Source organism: Ornithodoros turicata, chromosome 2 (genome assembly GCF_037126465.1).
Source record: "Ornithodoros turicata isolate Travis chromosome 2, ASM3712646v1, whole genome shotgun sequence".
Lineage (NCBI taxonomy): Eukaryota > Metazoa > Arthropoda > Arachnida > Ixodida > Argasidae > Ornithodoros > Ornithodoros turicata.
Window position 1 is genome coordinate 64,775,500 of NC_088202.1, and position 16,386 is coordinate 64,791,885.

The 16,386-nt window shown below is 46.5% G+C and overlaps 1 protein-coding gene across 1 annotated transcript; it reads left to right on the forward strand.

Moving 5' to 3' along the window:
• The first annotated feature begins 4,515 nt into the window (after positions 1–4,515).
• LOC135384722 (uncharacterized protein K02A2.6-like) lies at positions 4,516–8,343 on the forward strand. The gene has a single exon (XM_064613910.1). The coding sequence runs from the start codon at positions 4,516–4,518 to the stop codon at positions 8,341–8,343; it is 3,828 nt and encodes a 1,275-aa protein (XP_064469980.1).
• The last annotated feature ends 8,043 nt before the right edge of the window (positions 8,344–16,386 follow it).

The following is a 16,386-nucleotide window of genomic DNA, read 5'->3' on the forward strand; positions in this document are numbered from 1 at the left end:
CGTGTAGCCGAGGAATTCCGCAATACACGAATGCCACATCGCCATTGTCGTGTGTCAGCGGCGCGAAATCATTTTCCTAAGGGGTCCATCAAAGCTGTAGAGGACCTCTACTTCAAAGGAGTTCTAGCCTGCCCGTGCGTCACGGGTATAAGTCTTCTACCTATAAGTAGCAACGAGAACATTGGAATTTTCTTTTCCATTCTCTCTTTTCTTTTTTTCACTTAACTAGTGACTTTTTCCAGTCATTTCTGTGAATATTGGTACAGTGGATAAAAATATTCTCACTTGCTTTCACATATAATTCCCTCCGTGTCATTATATGAAAGACAAACTCTTTGTGGAAAGTCCTGATCACTAAAATTTAGTACGATTCTTTCTCTCAGTAAACCAGTAACAATCGACTTCAGCTTCTCGCGGCCTTCGGGCACCGCAGCCGTAAACGCAATGCAAAGTTCGTCTTTCTTCGTGGCCTATTGTCGACAGAATAGGGTAGAGGGATAGCCAGCAGAAACTTTTTGTCAACCTGTTAATCAATCACCCACTCACGTATTAATGCGTTAGCATTAGGAGTGTCAAAATGAAAAAAGCTGTATGTACGCTCTATGTGTGTGTGTGCGTCCGTCTGTCAGGTGGTGAAGCCTCACCGAGACAGCGGTATAAGTGGACATACAATGGGGATATAACAGGGTAAATGTAAATGGAGGCAAATAATTTAAAATTGAAGCAGTCGAAGGTAATTAAGAGTAAGAGTAATTGAAGGTAATCAGAGGTAATTAAAGGTAATTAAAACAAGAAAGTTGAGTTTAAAGGTAATGAATGTAAGATATATGTAATTAAAGAGAGATTAAATTAAATTCCATGTTAGCGCCGCGAAGCAACTGTGGCTATGAGCGGCGTACAGACGTGGACAGATGGAGAGAGGACAGCAGGAAGGAGTGGGGGACAGAGGGGTTAGTATGCATCCTGGGCCGACTTCAGGGGGAACTGTGCCGACATTCGCCTAGAAAGTCTTCGGAAAACCCAGGGAAAACCTGAGACAGCACAGCCGGTGACAGGATTCGAACCCGTGTCACCTCCCAGTCTCGGCGTGGAAAGCTATCACCCTAACCTGTGTGACGGCCATTTTGTCGTGCTGGTCGCCGGAATCGCAGGAAAACTATTTTGGGGAACTTTCCCACCAGTTGAAATGGACAGTGAAGGTCTCTTTCCTGGAAGTCTCAAGGCCAGACGTGAAAGTGGACCACGGGTCAAAGACACCAACTGCTATATAAGCGGACGCCCAACAAAAGACGGCATCTTCGGAATCCTCCTGTGAGACAGTCCGCAAGGCTCTGCGCCGGAAGACTGTCACTGCCGTGACCCACATCGTCCTGCATCGTCTCGCCTGCCAGCTCCCGGGCTTTGACGTTCTCCTGCCGTGTGTAGCCATCCTCCACGAACGCTTCTGTCCCAGTCCCTGGATCCAGACCACCAACTTCGTCGCCAGTACGCTTCACGTGAAGACAACGCACTTCAAGGCGGTGAGCTCCCACTAGCTGTGTGTTGGAATTCCGGGGCTTGACGCGTATAGATTGTATCTCATTTCCCCTCTGTAAATACCTGTTGTATAGCCCGGGATATTAAACCCATATTTATTTCCACTGTTGCTGTTCGGAGTTTTCCCTTACCTTGTGCTGAGTCCATTGATTTTTTTTGGTCGTGTACCGTCAGCCCCGTTAACAGGGCTACGTCACACCAGTATGCCACGGGAGCTGGTTTAAATGAAATTAAAGAATACCGAAGGTAACCGCAGGTTATACCGGAGGTAATTAATTGTAATTAATGTCAATTAAATGGGAATTGAGAGTAATTAAGGCAAGTAAATGTAATTAAAGGTAATGAGGGGAATTCAAGATTACGTTCATTAAGTTAATCAATTAATTCAAATGTAATTACATGGTTATTGAAAGTAATTGAGGCTAATTAAAGGTTAATGAAATGGACTTTCATATAGTAATTAAAAGTCTCAAACCGGGGATCAAGCATTGACTGGAGATGGACAACCGGAAGTCAGGTTAGACCGGAAATGCATACCAGAACTCAAGTATAGACGGGATGTGGACAACCGGAAGTCGGGCTTAAGACGGATGTCAAGTACGAATCGGAAAAGGCGGTTAATGCTAACGTATTTCTCTCGCATTTGGCGCAAAATCGCCAGTGAATTTTGTGAGATGTCTTAGTTATGAATGATGCACATTGTCGCTTCCTCAATCTTGCATGTAGTAAAATTAGATTGTTCGACCTCTGTATTGTACTCAAAGATTGGACCATTCGCATGAATTTTTTACATGCTTTAACTATTAACCGCATCACATGAGGTTTCAACAATGATAATCATTCACCCTCTAGGCAACCACTTTTTGTTCAGCACGGCGTTTTCGATACAATGTTGTTGCATTCAAAAACTGTTCCCAAAGGCTTCTCCTGGATTTTTCTCAACTCTGCACTGGGCCGCGCACAGATCTCCGAATGAAGCGATGCGAAGAAAGGATCCAGGACAATTGCTCACCGGACAATTGCTCACCACAGAACCGCTGAGGGCGGACAACTGCTCACCACCTTTGTCTACATGTTGTCATGCTGTGATTTTAGTGGATTTTACTTCCCATTTTTCTGGATGCTTTTGTGACAGCAAAAATTTATTTGATCATTGTAAGGGCTCAGAAGCGGATACATTTAACCACTGCTTCCAGGTGTCTTGGGAGATTTTGGTGAATCATGTAGTCTTGGCAAAGGCGCTTCAGTCGTGCCTGCAAGTTCACGACTTCTCGTCGCACCCTCTTCGCTGGAGGATTTCCCATGTCTATTTGAAGCAGCGTTGTCCCTACGACAGCCTGATCGTCTTGCAGACACTCTATCAGCTTCCAAACGCTTGGATGTGACTGGGCGACAAGCTTTGTGAATCCGTGATTCCATGCCTCTGAAGCGTTGTTCGTGCGGTCCTCGTCACGCAGGGTTGCGTCCAGCATGTTCCACACTGGCGGCGGGAAACTCGAAGGCCTACGACGCATCCTTGTCACCTGTCGCTCGCCTTCTACAGGAATGGCACGGAAGACCCCGTTGACGTACGTGCTGTCGAAATAATCGAAGAGATCTTCCGTGCCCTCCGGTGCGCTGCTCCGAATTATTTCCAGACCATCTTGAACAAGGTGCACCGGTACAAAAGCAAGAGCGTCGAGCATCCCGCAATGCCTCCTAAACAAATCGTCGTTTTTAAATCTGTCAGTCAGGCCCAACTCCCGTACCTAAAGGAACCAAAACAATAACATTTATAAACGAAAATAGTGAACGGCGATCAGATAGAAGTACGTTATGCAGTAATGCACTTGTTTCAAGAGCGTAGCGTCCGGAGTATAAACAGAAATGTTGAGTTAGCATCGTTACCTTGCGGTGAGTGCTTTGGCACAGGTGAAAGAAACAGCCTCTTGTGGTAACATGGTCGCCGAACACTTCTTTGATAGCTTTCATTGCAGCCAGTTCATAGTCGCTAACGACGACATCGGGGCCTGGAAAGTATCCGCACGATTCACATGCGTTCCGGACTGCTTCGAAGAGCTCTTCGTATGTCGCAAGGCTTTTCCTTACTAACCTCTCTCTATCTTTAATAAACATATTCCCCCCCCCCTTACTAACAGGGCATAAGCGCAAGCTAGTGTGCGCTCTCCAACCAAGCACCGTATAGCACGTCGAGCTGGTTGAAAATTTTTGGGCACACCGAAAATGTGCCGTCGACGTACCAGGTGTGAGCCTGGGACAATGCTCTTAGCTGCTGTCGGCTAGCAAACATTATTATACGGTCGTGACGGCTGGCGCAGTTGTCATACTGGAGGAACTGTTCTACTTCTGGATCACCTGTTGTTGCCCACTTTCCTTCGATGTGGAGCTCCAGCACGCTTCGTGGCGCCGTTGGTCTTGCTTTCGATTTTTGTCGACGAAGGTCGCGGCGGATAGTGTCGAGATTTCCAATCTTCTCCCTGACAGCAGTAGATGAGGACCTTGTACGATACGCGTGTGATACGCTTATCAGGAGTTCATGCACATGTCAGCAGATAAGCATGTACGGAAGAGGGGGCGTGGATCGCTTCCGGTAGGTTGGCTTAAAAGTGACTGAACGGGAATAAACAAGCTCTTATTCCGCCTGCTCGAAGTTGTCTGGGAGTGTGCTGTTTGCCGCGTCGGCCGCAGGCCTGACAAAACATGGTGTCAGAAGTGGTCGGGTCTTCTTCACTCGCTTGAACTTACGCTGTTCCTGCCGTCCGCGGAGATGGCCCATATAACGACACCGGCGTACAAAAGACGGAAGGGGCTTCAACACTGCCGTCTTCCACAAGTTTCCGAACGGAACCACCCGAAGCTTTCAACTTCGCAGCACCTAACGAATGGACAGCCTGGAAACGGAGGTTTCAACGTTTCTACACCGTTTCCGGTCTCAATCAGCAACTGGGGCAACAGCAAGTAGATGCGCTCATCTACATCATGGGTCCGCAAGCAGAGGATGTTTTCCAGACATTTAGCCTTAGCGACGAGCAAACACGGGATTTCAACTACGTCTTGCAAAAGTTCGAAGCCTATTTCCTTCCTCGCCGAAACATAATTTACGAACGTGCTGTATTCAACAGCAGGACACAAGGTGATTCGGAGTCAGTTGATGATTTTGCTACAGCTCTCTATAAGCTTGCAGAGACGTGCGAGTACGCGGTACTCAAAGATGACCTCCTGCGAGATCGCTTCGTTGTTGGATTACGTGACAAGCACCTTTCAGAAAGATTGCAGCTGGATTCTAAACTAACATGGGAAAGCGCCCTCACCATAGCGCGTCAACAAGAAGCCGTGAAACAGCAGCAAGCCGAAATCCACCCTGTTACTGAAACGGTAGGTCGCATCACTACCAAACCAGATAATCCCGCTGCCAGTAGAAGGTCACGTTCTCAACAAGAACAAGTGCGACCAGGTCAACACTACGCATCTGGGGATAACAAAAGAACCGCTAAGAAGCAACCAACTTGTGGCTGGTGTGGACGTTCTCGTCATTCTAGAAGCTCCTGCCCGGCTAAAAACGCCTCTTGCAATAAATACCACAAACGAGGACACTTCGCTGCGGTTTGCCGTTCAAAGGATCAGCCAAGAGCAATGCAAGGTTTCCTGGGACTTGCGTCATCATCTACTCCCGCATCGACGTGGGACCTCGACGTCGTGGTGAATGGAGTTTTGTTACCTTTCCGCATTGACACAGGAGCCGACGAATCCGTTCTATCAGAAGCTCTCTTCAACCGACACTTCTCGGAACTGACGCTACGTCAACCACTTCGAGTACTCTGCGGTCCCGACGGGACACCGCTAAACGTCGTTGGAATGGTAACACTACAACTTGCCTGTAAGGGCAACCATTCCGATCAAAACATCTTCATCGTTCGGGGACTGAAGAAGAACTTGCTGGGGAAGCCGGCAATAGAGGACCTTCGTCTACTGGCTCAAATTGACAACGTCAAAAATATGTCCGTAAACCCAAGAAAAGACTACCCGCAACTCTTCCGAGGCCTGGGAGTTATTGAGGGAGACTACTGCCTTCGCGTCAAGTCCGGAACGATACCCTTCGCCGTAACTTCACCGAGGAAGGTTCCACTACCATTGTACGAAAGCACCCGGGAAGAGCTACGTGAGATGGAGCGCTCAGGAGTCATCTCACGGGTTGAAGAGGCAACTGAGTGGTGCGCGCCTATGGTGGTGGTGCCGAAGAGGAACGGCAAGGTGCGCATATGCGTCGACCTTACGGAACTTAACCGGTTTGTTCTAAGGGAGTGGTACCCGATCCCTTCAGTGGAACACACGCTGGGACGGCTGTCAGGAGCAAAAGTCTTCTCGAAGATCGATGCCAACGCAGGTTTTTGGCAGGTTCCATTGAGCAGTGACAGTCGCCTCCTCACCACCTTTATCACTCCATTTGGTCGTTTTTGTTTTAACCGACTACCATTCGGAATCTCATCAGCACCGGAACATTTTCAAAGACGCATGACTGAAGTGCTGGAGGGTCTGCCAGGAGTTATTTGCCATATGGACGATGTACTGGTGTTCGGCTCAACTAGGGAACTTCACGACGCAAGACTTCGCGCTGTTTTGGACAGTCTAACAAAAGCCGGAATCACGCTAAACTCCCAGAAATGCGTCTTTGGAGTGGAAACTGTTGACTTTCTCGGTAACACTATTGCGGCAGATGGCATCCGCCCCAACAAACGAACCCTGGATGCCATCACGAACATTCCTGCCCCGACCTCAAGAACGGAGCTCAGACGTCTTCTCGGGCTAGCGACGTATCTCGGACGTTTTGTGCCCCGCCTTTCAGACCTCTTAGCACCCTTGACTTCCATGCTGAGCAGTAAAAGTGAATTCGTGTGGGAGGAGCCGCAACGAGAAGCTTTCCTGCGTTGGAAGGAAATACTGTCTTCCTCACCCGTCCTAGGGATTTACGACGTAAACCGCGAAACTATAGTTTCTGCCGACGCATCCTCCTACGGCTTAGGTGCAGTCCTCCTGCAAGAACAAGATGATGGGTCGTTATGCGTCATCGCCTACGCCTCCAGGACCCTTAGTGACACTGAACGTCGCTACGCTCAGATTGAGAGAGAGGGGTTGGCACTCGCCTGGGCATGCGATAGATTTCAAGAATTCCTGATCGGCAGGTCGTTCCGTTTAGAGACTGATCATAAGCCGCTCGTGACGCTACTTAGCACAAAGTTTTTGGACGACCTCACGCCTCGTCTTCAAAGGATAAGAATGAGACTCATGAGATATTCCTACACAGTTACGTACGTCCCAGGAAAACAACTCATTGCTGCCGATGCGCTCTCGAGGAACCCAGTGCAGTCAACGGGCCCATCGATACTCGACCGAGAAGTCGGAGCATACGTCCGGATGGTGGAAAGCTCACTGCCTGTCACTTCGATGAGCATCAAAGCTATCAGTACAGCGCAGAAGGACGACAAAATTTGCCAAGCACTTATCAAGTTCAGCACGATCGGATGGCCCTCTCGCCGCGATCTTAGCCCAGAAATGAAAGTTTACTGGGAGTGCAGAAACAGCATCGCCCTTGCAGATAACCTCCTCATGTTCAAGGACCGGATTGTCGTACCAGCCTCGCATCGGAAGTATGGGCTGCAGCAGATACACAGCGGCCACCAGGGAATGGTGAAATGCAAAGCAAGGGCTAAAGACAGCGTTTGGTGGCCAAGTATAGCGCAGGACATCGAGAACTTCGTTCGCAGCTGTATTCCCTGCACTGAACATGCGGTGAACCGAAAGGAGCCATTACTCCAAACACCGTTCCCCCGGAGACCTTGGCAAAAGGTGGCTATGGACCTTTTTTTCATTAACAGACGATGGTGGCTCATCGTAGTAGATTATTACTCTCGATTCCCGGAGATCGTCCCGCTCCACAACCTTTCATCGGCGACGGTGACAGAGCATTGCAAATCTATCTTTGCGCGTCATGGAATCCCAGAGGAGGTCATTTCGGACAACGGACCTCAGTTCTCCGGAGAGCAAGCATCACAGTTTAAGAAGTTCGCCGAGATGTACCAGTTTCGCCACGTCACATCAAGCCCTCGGTACCCCCAAAGTAACGGCCTCGCGGAAGCCGCTGTAAAAATCATCAAGAATTCAATGAAAAAGACTGGCGACCCCTACGAGTCACTACTCGCCTACCGGTCATCTCCTCTGCAAAATGGGTACTGTCCCTCTGAACTACTAATGGGTCGGAGACTTCGGACAACCATACCGACTCCTGACAGCAACCTTCTGCCTAAGATCCCAGACTACAACGAGTTACAACGGAAGGAGCTGATGCTGAAAAACAGTCAGGCAGCCGCCTATAACTCTCGCCATGGGGTTCGACGTTTACCGGAACTCAACAAGGGAGATAAGGTCTGGGTCATCGACCTCAAACGTCGGGGAATCGTGGGACGAAGGGCCGGCACACCACGGTCGTTCTGGGTGAAGACAAACGGAAAGGACGTGCGCCGAACGAGGAGTCACCTGGTGCGCTACCACTCCTCATGCGACCAAGATGAAGGGAGACTTCCAGCATCACGGGACGTGCAGTGTGAAAGTTTTCACGGAGCACTGCCATTACAGGAGACTACACCCGGGATAGAACCAACGTCTACACATGACACAGACGACTCGTCTGTGGCCACTGGCGATTCTACCGTTAGGCAAGGGGAAAGTGCTTCTGAGGAAAAGTGCAGGGACTCGCACCAACATACTCGGAGTGGGCGCTGCATCAAACCACCTCAAAGACTTAATTTGTAAAGATGTTAACGTTTGTATCGTATTCTTCATTGCGAATGTTATTGTAGTTTCTGAACCAGGGATCAGAGCTATTCTTGTACTAATTATACTTTGTTATATTAGTGTGCTGACGCTGTTCCCGAAGAAAGGGAGATGTACGATATGCGTGTGATACGCTTATCAGGAGTTCATGCACATGTCAGCAGATAAGCATGTACGGAAGAGGGGGCGTGGATCGCTTCCGGTAGGTTGGCTTAAAAGTGACTGAACGGGAATAAACAAGCTCTTATTCCGCCTGCTCGAAGTTGTCTGGGAGTATGCTGTTTGCCGCGTCGGCCGCAGGCCTGACAAAACAGACCTCAGCGCCCCAGCTAGTAGTCTACCAGGTGGCTCAGATGAAGTTTTGGCATTTTCTTTAACCTCGCACCGCACTCTTGTCACATGTGTAGCGCCCTCGTCTCTCTCATGGTTGTGTTCCCGTATTGACCAGAATCTGGCAACCTTAAAGGAAAAAATCTGGTGAACAAAAATGCCAACCTCACGGGAATCTACGCTACAGTTACATAATAAAATAACTATAAGCAAGAGAGGAAAGGTATACTTACAGAATCGTCTGTGGTCACTGCACCCTTGCAGCCTTTGCCCCTTTGGAACTTGCATTGCCAGCGGATCCAATCTTTCTTAGCTATCTTTTTGACATACTCGTAACTGTCCAAAAGAAGCTTTGGTTTCCCCCTGCTAGAGGTGACGACTTCCATCATGAACTCTACCGGAGTCTGTAAGATGCTGACAGTCGCCTCCTGCTTTTATAGGTCCTGCTATGGCTATTTTTTTCTTTATCTTTTGTTTTCTCTCTCTGGTACCGAACCAACAACTTTGTAAGAACATGCATAGGGCAGTAACCTTCTAAGCACGTGCTTGTAAGCGAAAGAAACTGCCCCGTATCTGCACAAAAGAATCCCAGTCCTCCTAGAAGAGTAGTCACGCCTTTGTCGTTTTTGTATCATGGTAAAGTTTCGAACTAAATACCATGACAGGTACGCTTTCCAGAAGGCCTCCTAAAGACATGAACTTGGAATGGATTTTCTGAGGACGAACCGCGCAGTTAATTTATTTCTGCGATCTGTGCCGCTTATGGCACTGTTAAAATGTTTGTGACATATTCTAAAGATCACGCAAGTACTGTTGCAATGTTCCACACAATTTTATCATGTGTTAACGATGCAATGTCTTGCGCAACTGTCAGGCAAAGCGCAATATGAAATCAGTCAGCCGATAGAGGCGGTGAGCAATTGTCCGCCTTCAGCGGTTCTGTGGTGAGCAACTGTCCGGTGAGCAATTGTCTGTTCCCCGCGAAGAAGCCATGGAAATGCCCTTTCGCTTTTTCTTTTCCACGCTTCTGCTGATAACGGCAGCATGGTTACAACCACTGATCTCTATGTATAAAGGCTGGATCGCGCATGGGAGAGGGGCCCATGGGGGAGAGGCACGCATTCGGGCCGCCATGTTGGGAGGCCCTAAAGCGCTGTGTGCGCCCATAGAAAACAATGGGAGGCAACAGAGATTGTGAGTATTTATTGCGCTGCAGGCGTTGATCGTTGTTTGTCGTCACATAATTTTGTAAGGTGACAGTATACTGATGTATCCTAACAGTGTTTTACTGGTGTCCTGCCGTTCGATTCTTAATTACGTTATGTTTTGCATTCCGAAACTAGACCGTCAATGCAGTGCAGCGCTGGGGATTGTACTACAGCAGGTTTCCCAGCCAATATTTCAATAAGAAACGATGTGAGATTAACAACGACCATGTAATAATCTCCCGTGCTGCGTTCTGGACAAAAATTGTTCCACAAAGAACGGTCCCAGAAAGGATATACCCGCATGGTAGAAAGAAATAGCCCCGTAGAATCACAGCCGTTGTTTTTGACAGGCGTATGCGTTGTGATTTCTATCAAGCGAGAAAGGGTCTTTTAGTGAACGACAGTGGTGTCTTCGACGTAATGGCTCGCAAATATGGACACACCGAAGCATCCCAAACAATTACTCCACGCAATTATCACGCTTGGGCCAGTTAATCTAGGTATTGATGTACGTAAACTTAATCAAGTTACTTAGTAAGTGGTAACACCTCCTTGAGACATAAGACTTATCTCCTTTTCAAGTACAGCACTTCTTTTTTTTTTTTTTTGTTTCTTCCTTCATTTGCTCTGATTATTTGCAGGTGAAATTGAATGTCCTTCTCGCGTACTCACATGCTTTTGCTGAATAGAACTGCAGCGTGAACAAAGCTGCGTAGGGACGGGGGCCTGCCATCCACTGCCTACTTTGTCATGCTTGTTATGTGGAGCACGTTGCAAAAAAAAAAAAAAATGCAGCTGCACATCTGAAACTCCAATCATTATCATCGTCATCTAAAAGGGAATGTGGTAGCACTGCCGTGAAACCAGGCATGATTTCTGAAGATCTTCTCTATGACACTTTCCCCAGTTTGCACACTTTTCTTCAGCGTCAGTCTCTCTCATAGGAGTCACTTTGCATTAACAGTGACTCCCATCGTACATTTTAATGTGCGAGGGCTCTCTTGAACTACGAATATACGGTTTCCAAACTGCAACATGACGATTTGGAGCTTGAAACTGGAACCCTGGTGTACCCTGTCTATGAAATGGTACCAACTGAATCATGCCAAAGGTGATGTTTAGTGGAAGATGGCTTTCTTGGTTGTGCATTCTGCGTGACAAAGATGTAACACGATATGCTCTTGTAAAGAAGATAAGTGATGTTATGCTCTATGAATAAAGATAATATACATTTTTCAAGTTCAACATTTATTCTTGCATATATGCATTTCAAGATACAATGAATGTGCAGGGAGGTGACAAAACAACACGTTTATTGTTTTGTGACCTCCCTGCAATGACAATATATATCTCAGGAATGACAATGTACAGGTACACTATGTAAATTTGTTGCACCCAATTTTCATACATGCTGAATTGTAAATTTTTGTTTTGCTGCCTATGTGTTCAGTGTATTACAAATTGCCTTGAGGCAAACAACACTTTATTAATTTCAAGAACATAAGTAGAGTAGAGAAGCGAGCTGGTATTCAGATTGAACGGAAACATCTCCTTAAGTCTGAGGAGCAACGAAGGGGGGAAAAACTACACAGGACGGACACGCTCCCATCTACGATATTCCTATCCTGAAGGAGCCGCCACTTCGACACCATAAAATATTCAGTAGATTTCACTGTGGCAGGATCTGCCACTGCAAATTTCCTGAATTGAAATCCTTCAAATTGTGTCATAATCTTAAATACGCCAATATTTTTGCAAGTAGTTGACATGCTGGAGGACACTCCTCCCGTAGCTAAGGCAACTACAGGGAGTTCCAAGAGGCTGATGGTAAACCTACAGCTGCATGAATGTGATCAACAGTAGTGCATTCTCAAAAAATAATTTTCTTCTTATAGCATACATGTGCATGCCTATTAACTGAAACAATGATCACAGTTTCCCAACAAGTTTTAATTCCTGAGGGTGTATACTGTAGAGGTTTGCTAGATCAACAACAGTTAATACAAGGTATTATATACTATGAATACCTTTAAAAATCTCATGTGACACATATGCTTTTACTTTTTGGAGGTGCTGCGGTGATCGAAGTTTGTGGGCACTGCTCAGGTTTTGCACCCATTTCTTGAGTATGTCGAGGCAGCTGTGAAGGAGAGAACATTGGTTAGGATGCAACTAGTTAAAAATAAATATGTTGTTTAGTAAAAGCATTGCATAAATGTTTAAAATATCAGTTTAAAACGGGGTTCACAATCCCGATATCTTTTAAAAATTGCAACTTTTAAACGCTGTTTTAAAAATAATTATAGCTTCATCACCAAGACAATGCTGGGTGAAGGGGCCTAAGGTGCATATACAACTCTCTGAAGTGATGTGATCCATGATGTGAACATGTAAAGAGAATGTGCAACATTGAGAGAGGCTCACCACAGTGCGTGCACTGAGGTGATTCCTCCCCGTAAAGTAGGAACCCGTGGATGAGGAACACATGATACCTATCTGCAAGCTCGATCGCATCACACTGCACAGACGATCCTCTGGGTAGCCCCCGTGAGGAAACCTGTATTGAGAGACCACTTTCGTCTTAAACACTGCTACAAATAACACGAGAAGCTACAAATTATTATTATCGCAACAAGCTTACAACATAGCTCAGACACAAAGGCGGTATCCATAAGTCACACCACACCACCGTTACGTAGGATTCTTTGTCACAAATCAAACCAAGGCACAAAACAATACCAATACATGAAAAAGATTGACTCTCTTGGTCTCATTACGTCGTAATACTGAACTTGTGCGCGAAAGTGATTCAAAGAAATGACTGTGCACTTGCTTCCGTAGAGAACATCGTGTACCGTGCTAGCAATGCATGCAGAAAAGCGCTCTAGTGCTCGCACATATTGATTACACCACACTCAGCGTAGTGTAATATGTTCTCTCCAGCATATTATGCATTCAAACTGTATTTGCCGCCAGGTAAAATGCAATTGTGTTTGATTGAACCTCGGAAGAGCGATCAAACAACTTGCACCCAGTGCTGGTTTTGGGGAAAAAAAAACTTCATAATTGTCAAATAAATGTACAAAATGGACGCCTATTTATTCCTTGATAAAGAATGACTCACCTGTAGAAATTTCGGCCCTGTATCCTTGCCGGTACGGTTGGTACGACCGTAATTGCAAGAAGTTGCCATGATCGCTGCGGCGATTGTTGTGGGTACAGTAAGATGGCGGCCGCTTGCCGCACGCTCGCGCTCCCTATCCGCGATCCAGCCTTTTACAATCGAGATCAGTGGTTACAACGCGAAGTTATCTGAAACAAAAGTGAGATGGGAACTGGAAGAGATGGGTCACCGGGTCCTTCCGCCGCATCTTGCATTAACTTGCGCAGAACAGAACAGTCCTGTTCCTCTATGTTCTGAGCCCCTCGGATTTCGATTGATAGGAGCATACTGTAAAATTTTTAGTGACAAATCGAATAATTGACTTATGAGTGTTATGATTTGATGTAGGTGTCCTATTGGTATCATAGCTAGCTTTAACAGAACGATTGTGATAGTCCTTGATATCTATGTATGTGAGTTGTGCTGGAACTCAAGTAGAACAATTATTGCTCGTTTTGACTTGGTCGAGCTAGCTAACAAATGTTGTCGCTCATCTCGAGAGACTGTGATAGACGGTTAAAGTTAATTAAATGCAATTTGCTCAATAAAATATTTTCAAGTGTACTTAAGTGTGTGTATATTCGTTGATGAGGAAAATAATATCGGGGGGGGGGGGGGAAGCGATGAGAGGGAAGGAATGGCGTCGGCTAATGAGGTCAGGCGGCCGTTGCGTGATGACTGACGGTGATTACGTAACGCCGCGGGTGGTTATTACTCTGGTTCTTACTTGGCCCTCAGAAGCTTTCCTGACTATCGTCACCTCGTATTCAAACCACAGCACAATCATCATCAGGCTTGACCGAAGGTTGCACGTGGAGTGTGCCACACCCATTCTGATTTTTCGACATTGTTCCTGGAGTGGTCAAGTTAAGCCCGCCAATATCTCCATAGCTCCGTACAACAGCATCTTTAGATGGACCATCAACGCAAGAATCTTCTCAGCTCACTTATAAGCAGCCAGAAGCTGTCACGAAGGCCGTTCTTCGTTTTGGCGGTCGTGGCGGTAGTGAGCGTCATGGGAGCAGCCGTCGTCATAGTAGGTTGGTGGAAAGGGTTCAACGTGTACACCCTCGTCTTTATTTCGTCCATCCTCGTGGCATCCGTCGTCATGTCAAGCAAGCACACACGGGATGGGGAAGAAGGCGACATCTGTGATAACGCTCAATTCAGTCAAGAAACGCAAGAACCATCTCGAGGAATTCCGTCATGTTCTGCTGCAGTTCGGACCTCCTCACCTGAGTTGAGCTTTCAGGGCACTGTCGAAGAGGGCTATACAAAAGGACCAAATTCGTCGTTTCAAAATGGAGCTGCTAAAAATTCGGGATCCAGCGATTTCTCCGGTATCGGCAGCTTGAGGAGATGGCCTGCCCCCTTGAAGGCGAATGAAGAAGTAGGCTGTAGAAACGCGGGAAGTTTACCCTTTAGGATGGAATGTGATGATTTACGAGAAACAAGATACAGTGCGGACGCTAATCGTACCTCGGCACGGCAGGGTTTAGAATGGAACGAAGATTGGTGTACTACATTGAACACCGGTAGGGTTACAGATAACTTCCTCTTGCTACTACCGACGGTATATACCACGAATCGGGTTAGAGAACTTTTAGGCGGTATCTTCGCTACACCTGCTGGTTATACACCAGAGCTGCAACATAGCAACAAGGATCCACCGGAAAGCGCGCTACTTTTGGGTAACGTCGTTCGTGGAATGAGTAATCAGAGTCCTTTCTGTGAAGTGGATAGCACATCAACGAAGCCGTTGAATCTTCAAACTGACTTACAAATGATGGTACCCTCCGTATTCCAAGCGCAGCAAGTGAATCATTTCGTATCTTCCTGTGAACGAATGCTATCGACGCGTTTATCTCGCGGAAGCGCGAAAGACATCGAATACTCAAATGACGCAGAAGACTTATCGGAGTCCAGATCATCGACAAGCACGGACAACCTCACAGACATAGTTCCTTCGTTGCAACCAGCTGATCAAGTTGAGGCTATCTCTGCGGGATTAAGTACCACGAACGGTGCATTAAAAGAGTGCCTGTGAGCCAAAAAGAGTCTTGTCACAGAGGCAACTGAAACTCCCTCTGATTTGTTAACAGGTTACCTAAATGAAAACAACATTGCAATAACATATACCGCTGATGTCAGTGTTCGTGTTCTTTCCAATTGTTCTCTTGTTCGTTCAACCCTGTGAGGGCCCTTTGTACAGTAGCGCGAAGGTTGACACACTAATGACTCATAAGCGTCTAAGGCAAGGGAATTCAGATAAGTCAATTTCGAAAACGCTGGTAACTAAGACCCGCATTGAGTGCAAGGCCTTTCGCAGAGCTGTGTGTGTTCCTTGAAACGGCTGTACTGGAAATAGTCCAATTCAAAATAGCCCAGAAATCTCATTCGGTTTAAGTGGATATCGCGTTCACAATTCTCTTTGAAAGTGACCAAAATTTCTCATTCCCAATCGACGATTTTGGACAAAACAACGGGAATTTGGTGGGTTTCAGTGCGAAATCACTGTAAATGTCAATGGGAACGAAGTGGAACCACGCTCACTCACACCCGTTGGAAGCCAGTCCCATTGCCCCAATGTGCTGCAGCAAGAATTTTCCCATTAAAGTCACCTTGAAATTATCATTGTTGATGCATTTTTTTTATGTGCGGTAACGTTTGGTTCTGCTACATCAAATGAGCAGAAAGCATGTTTTTTTCTGTAAAAAAGAATTATACTGGATGCCGTTTCTGCGTGAACATTTATTCTTGCGTATATAACCGTACAGTAGATGCGAAAATATTACAAGTGGCAGATATAAGGGTGAAAGTTATTTCTGATGTTTTCTATGAGAGCGAACACCAAGCAGTTGAAAATCGCTAGCAAGACATAGTAAAACCTTATTCTGCACTTACACATTGTGAAGGCATTCTGTCCATCATCAACACACACAATATCAATCCACAATGAGTAAATTCATAAGGATGTATCCCCAGTGTCCGAACAGCGCCGACGAAAAAAAATCTTGAAGCACTGAGCTCCACGGCGATCATGCTCTTCTGTGTTTCGTATGTGACTCGTATGTGATCGTATGTGTGCCCCGACCAGATTGCCTTTCTGGCGTGAAATTTAAGGCCATTCAGCAGCTTCGTTGAGATTCCGTTTTGACCATCTGCTGACAAATGCCGACACCCCTATGCCAGCTGCGTCGTACGAGCATAACCTTCAAGAAATACCATTTCAAAAGATCATGCAAACGATACTGGAACAGGAGCATGTCAGTGGACAAGATATATTACATACCGTTGCACACAGCGCGGGTGGCAACACAC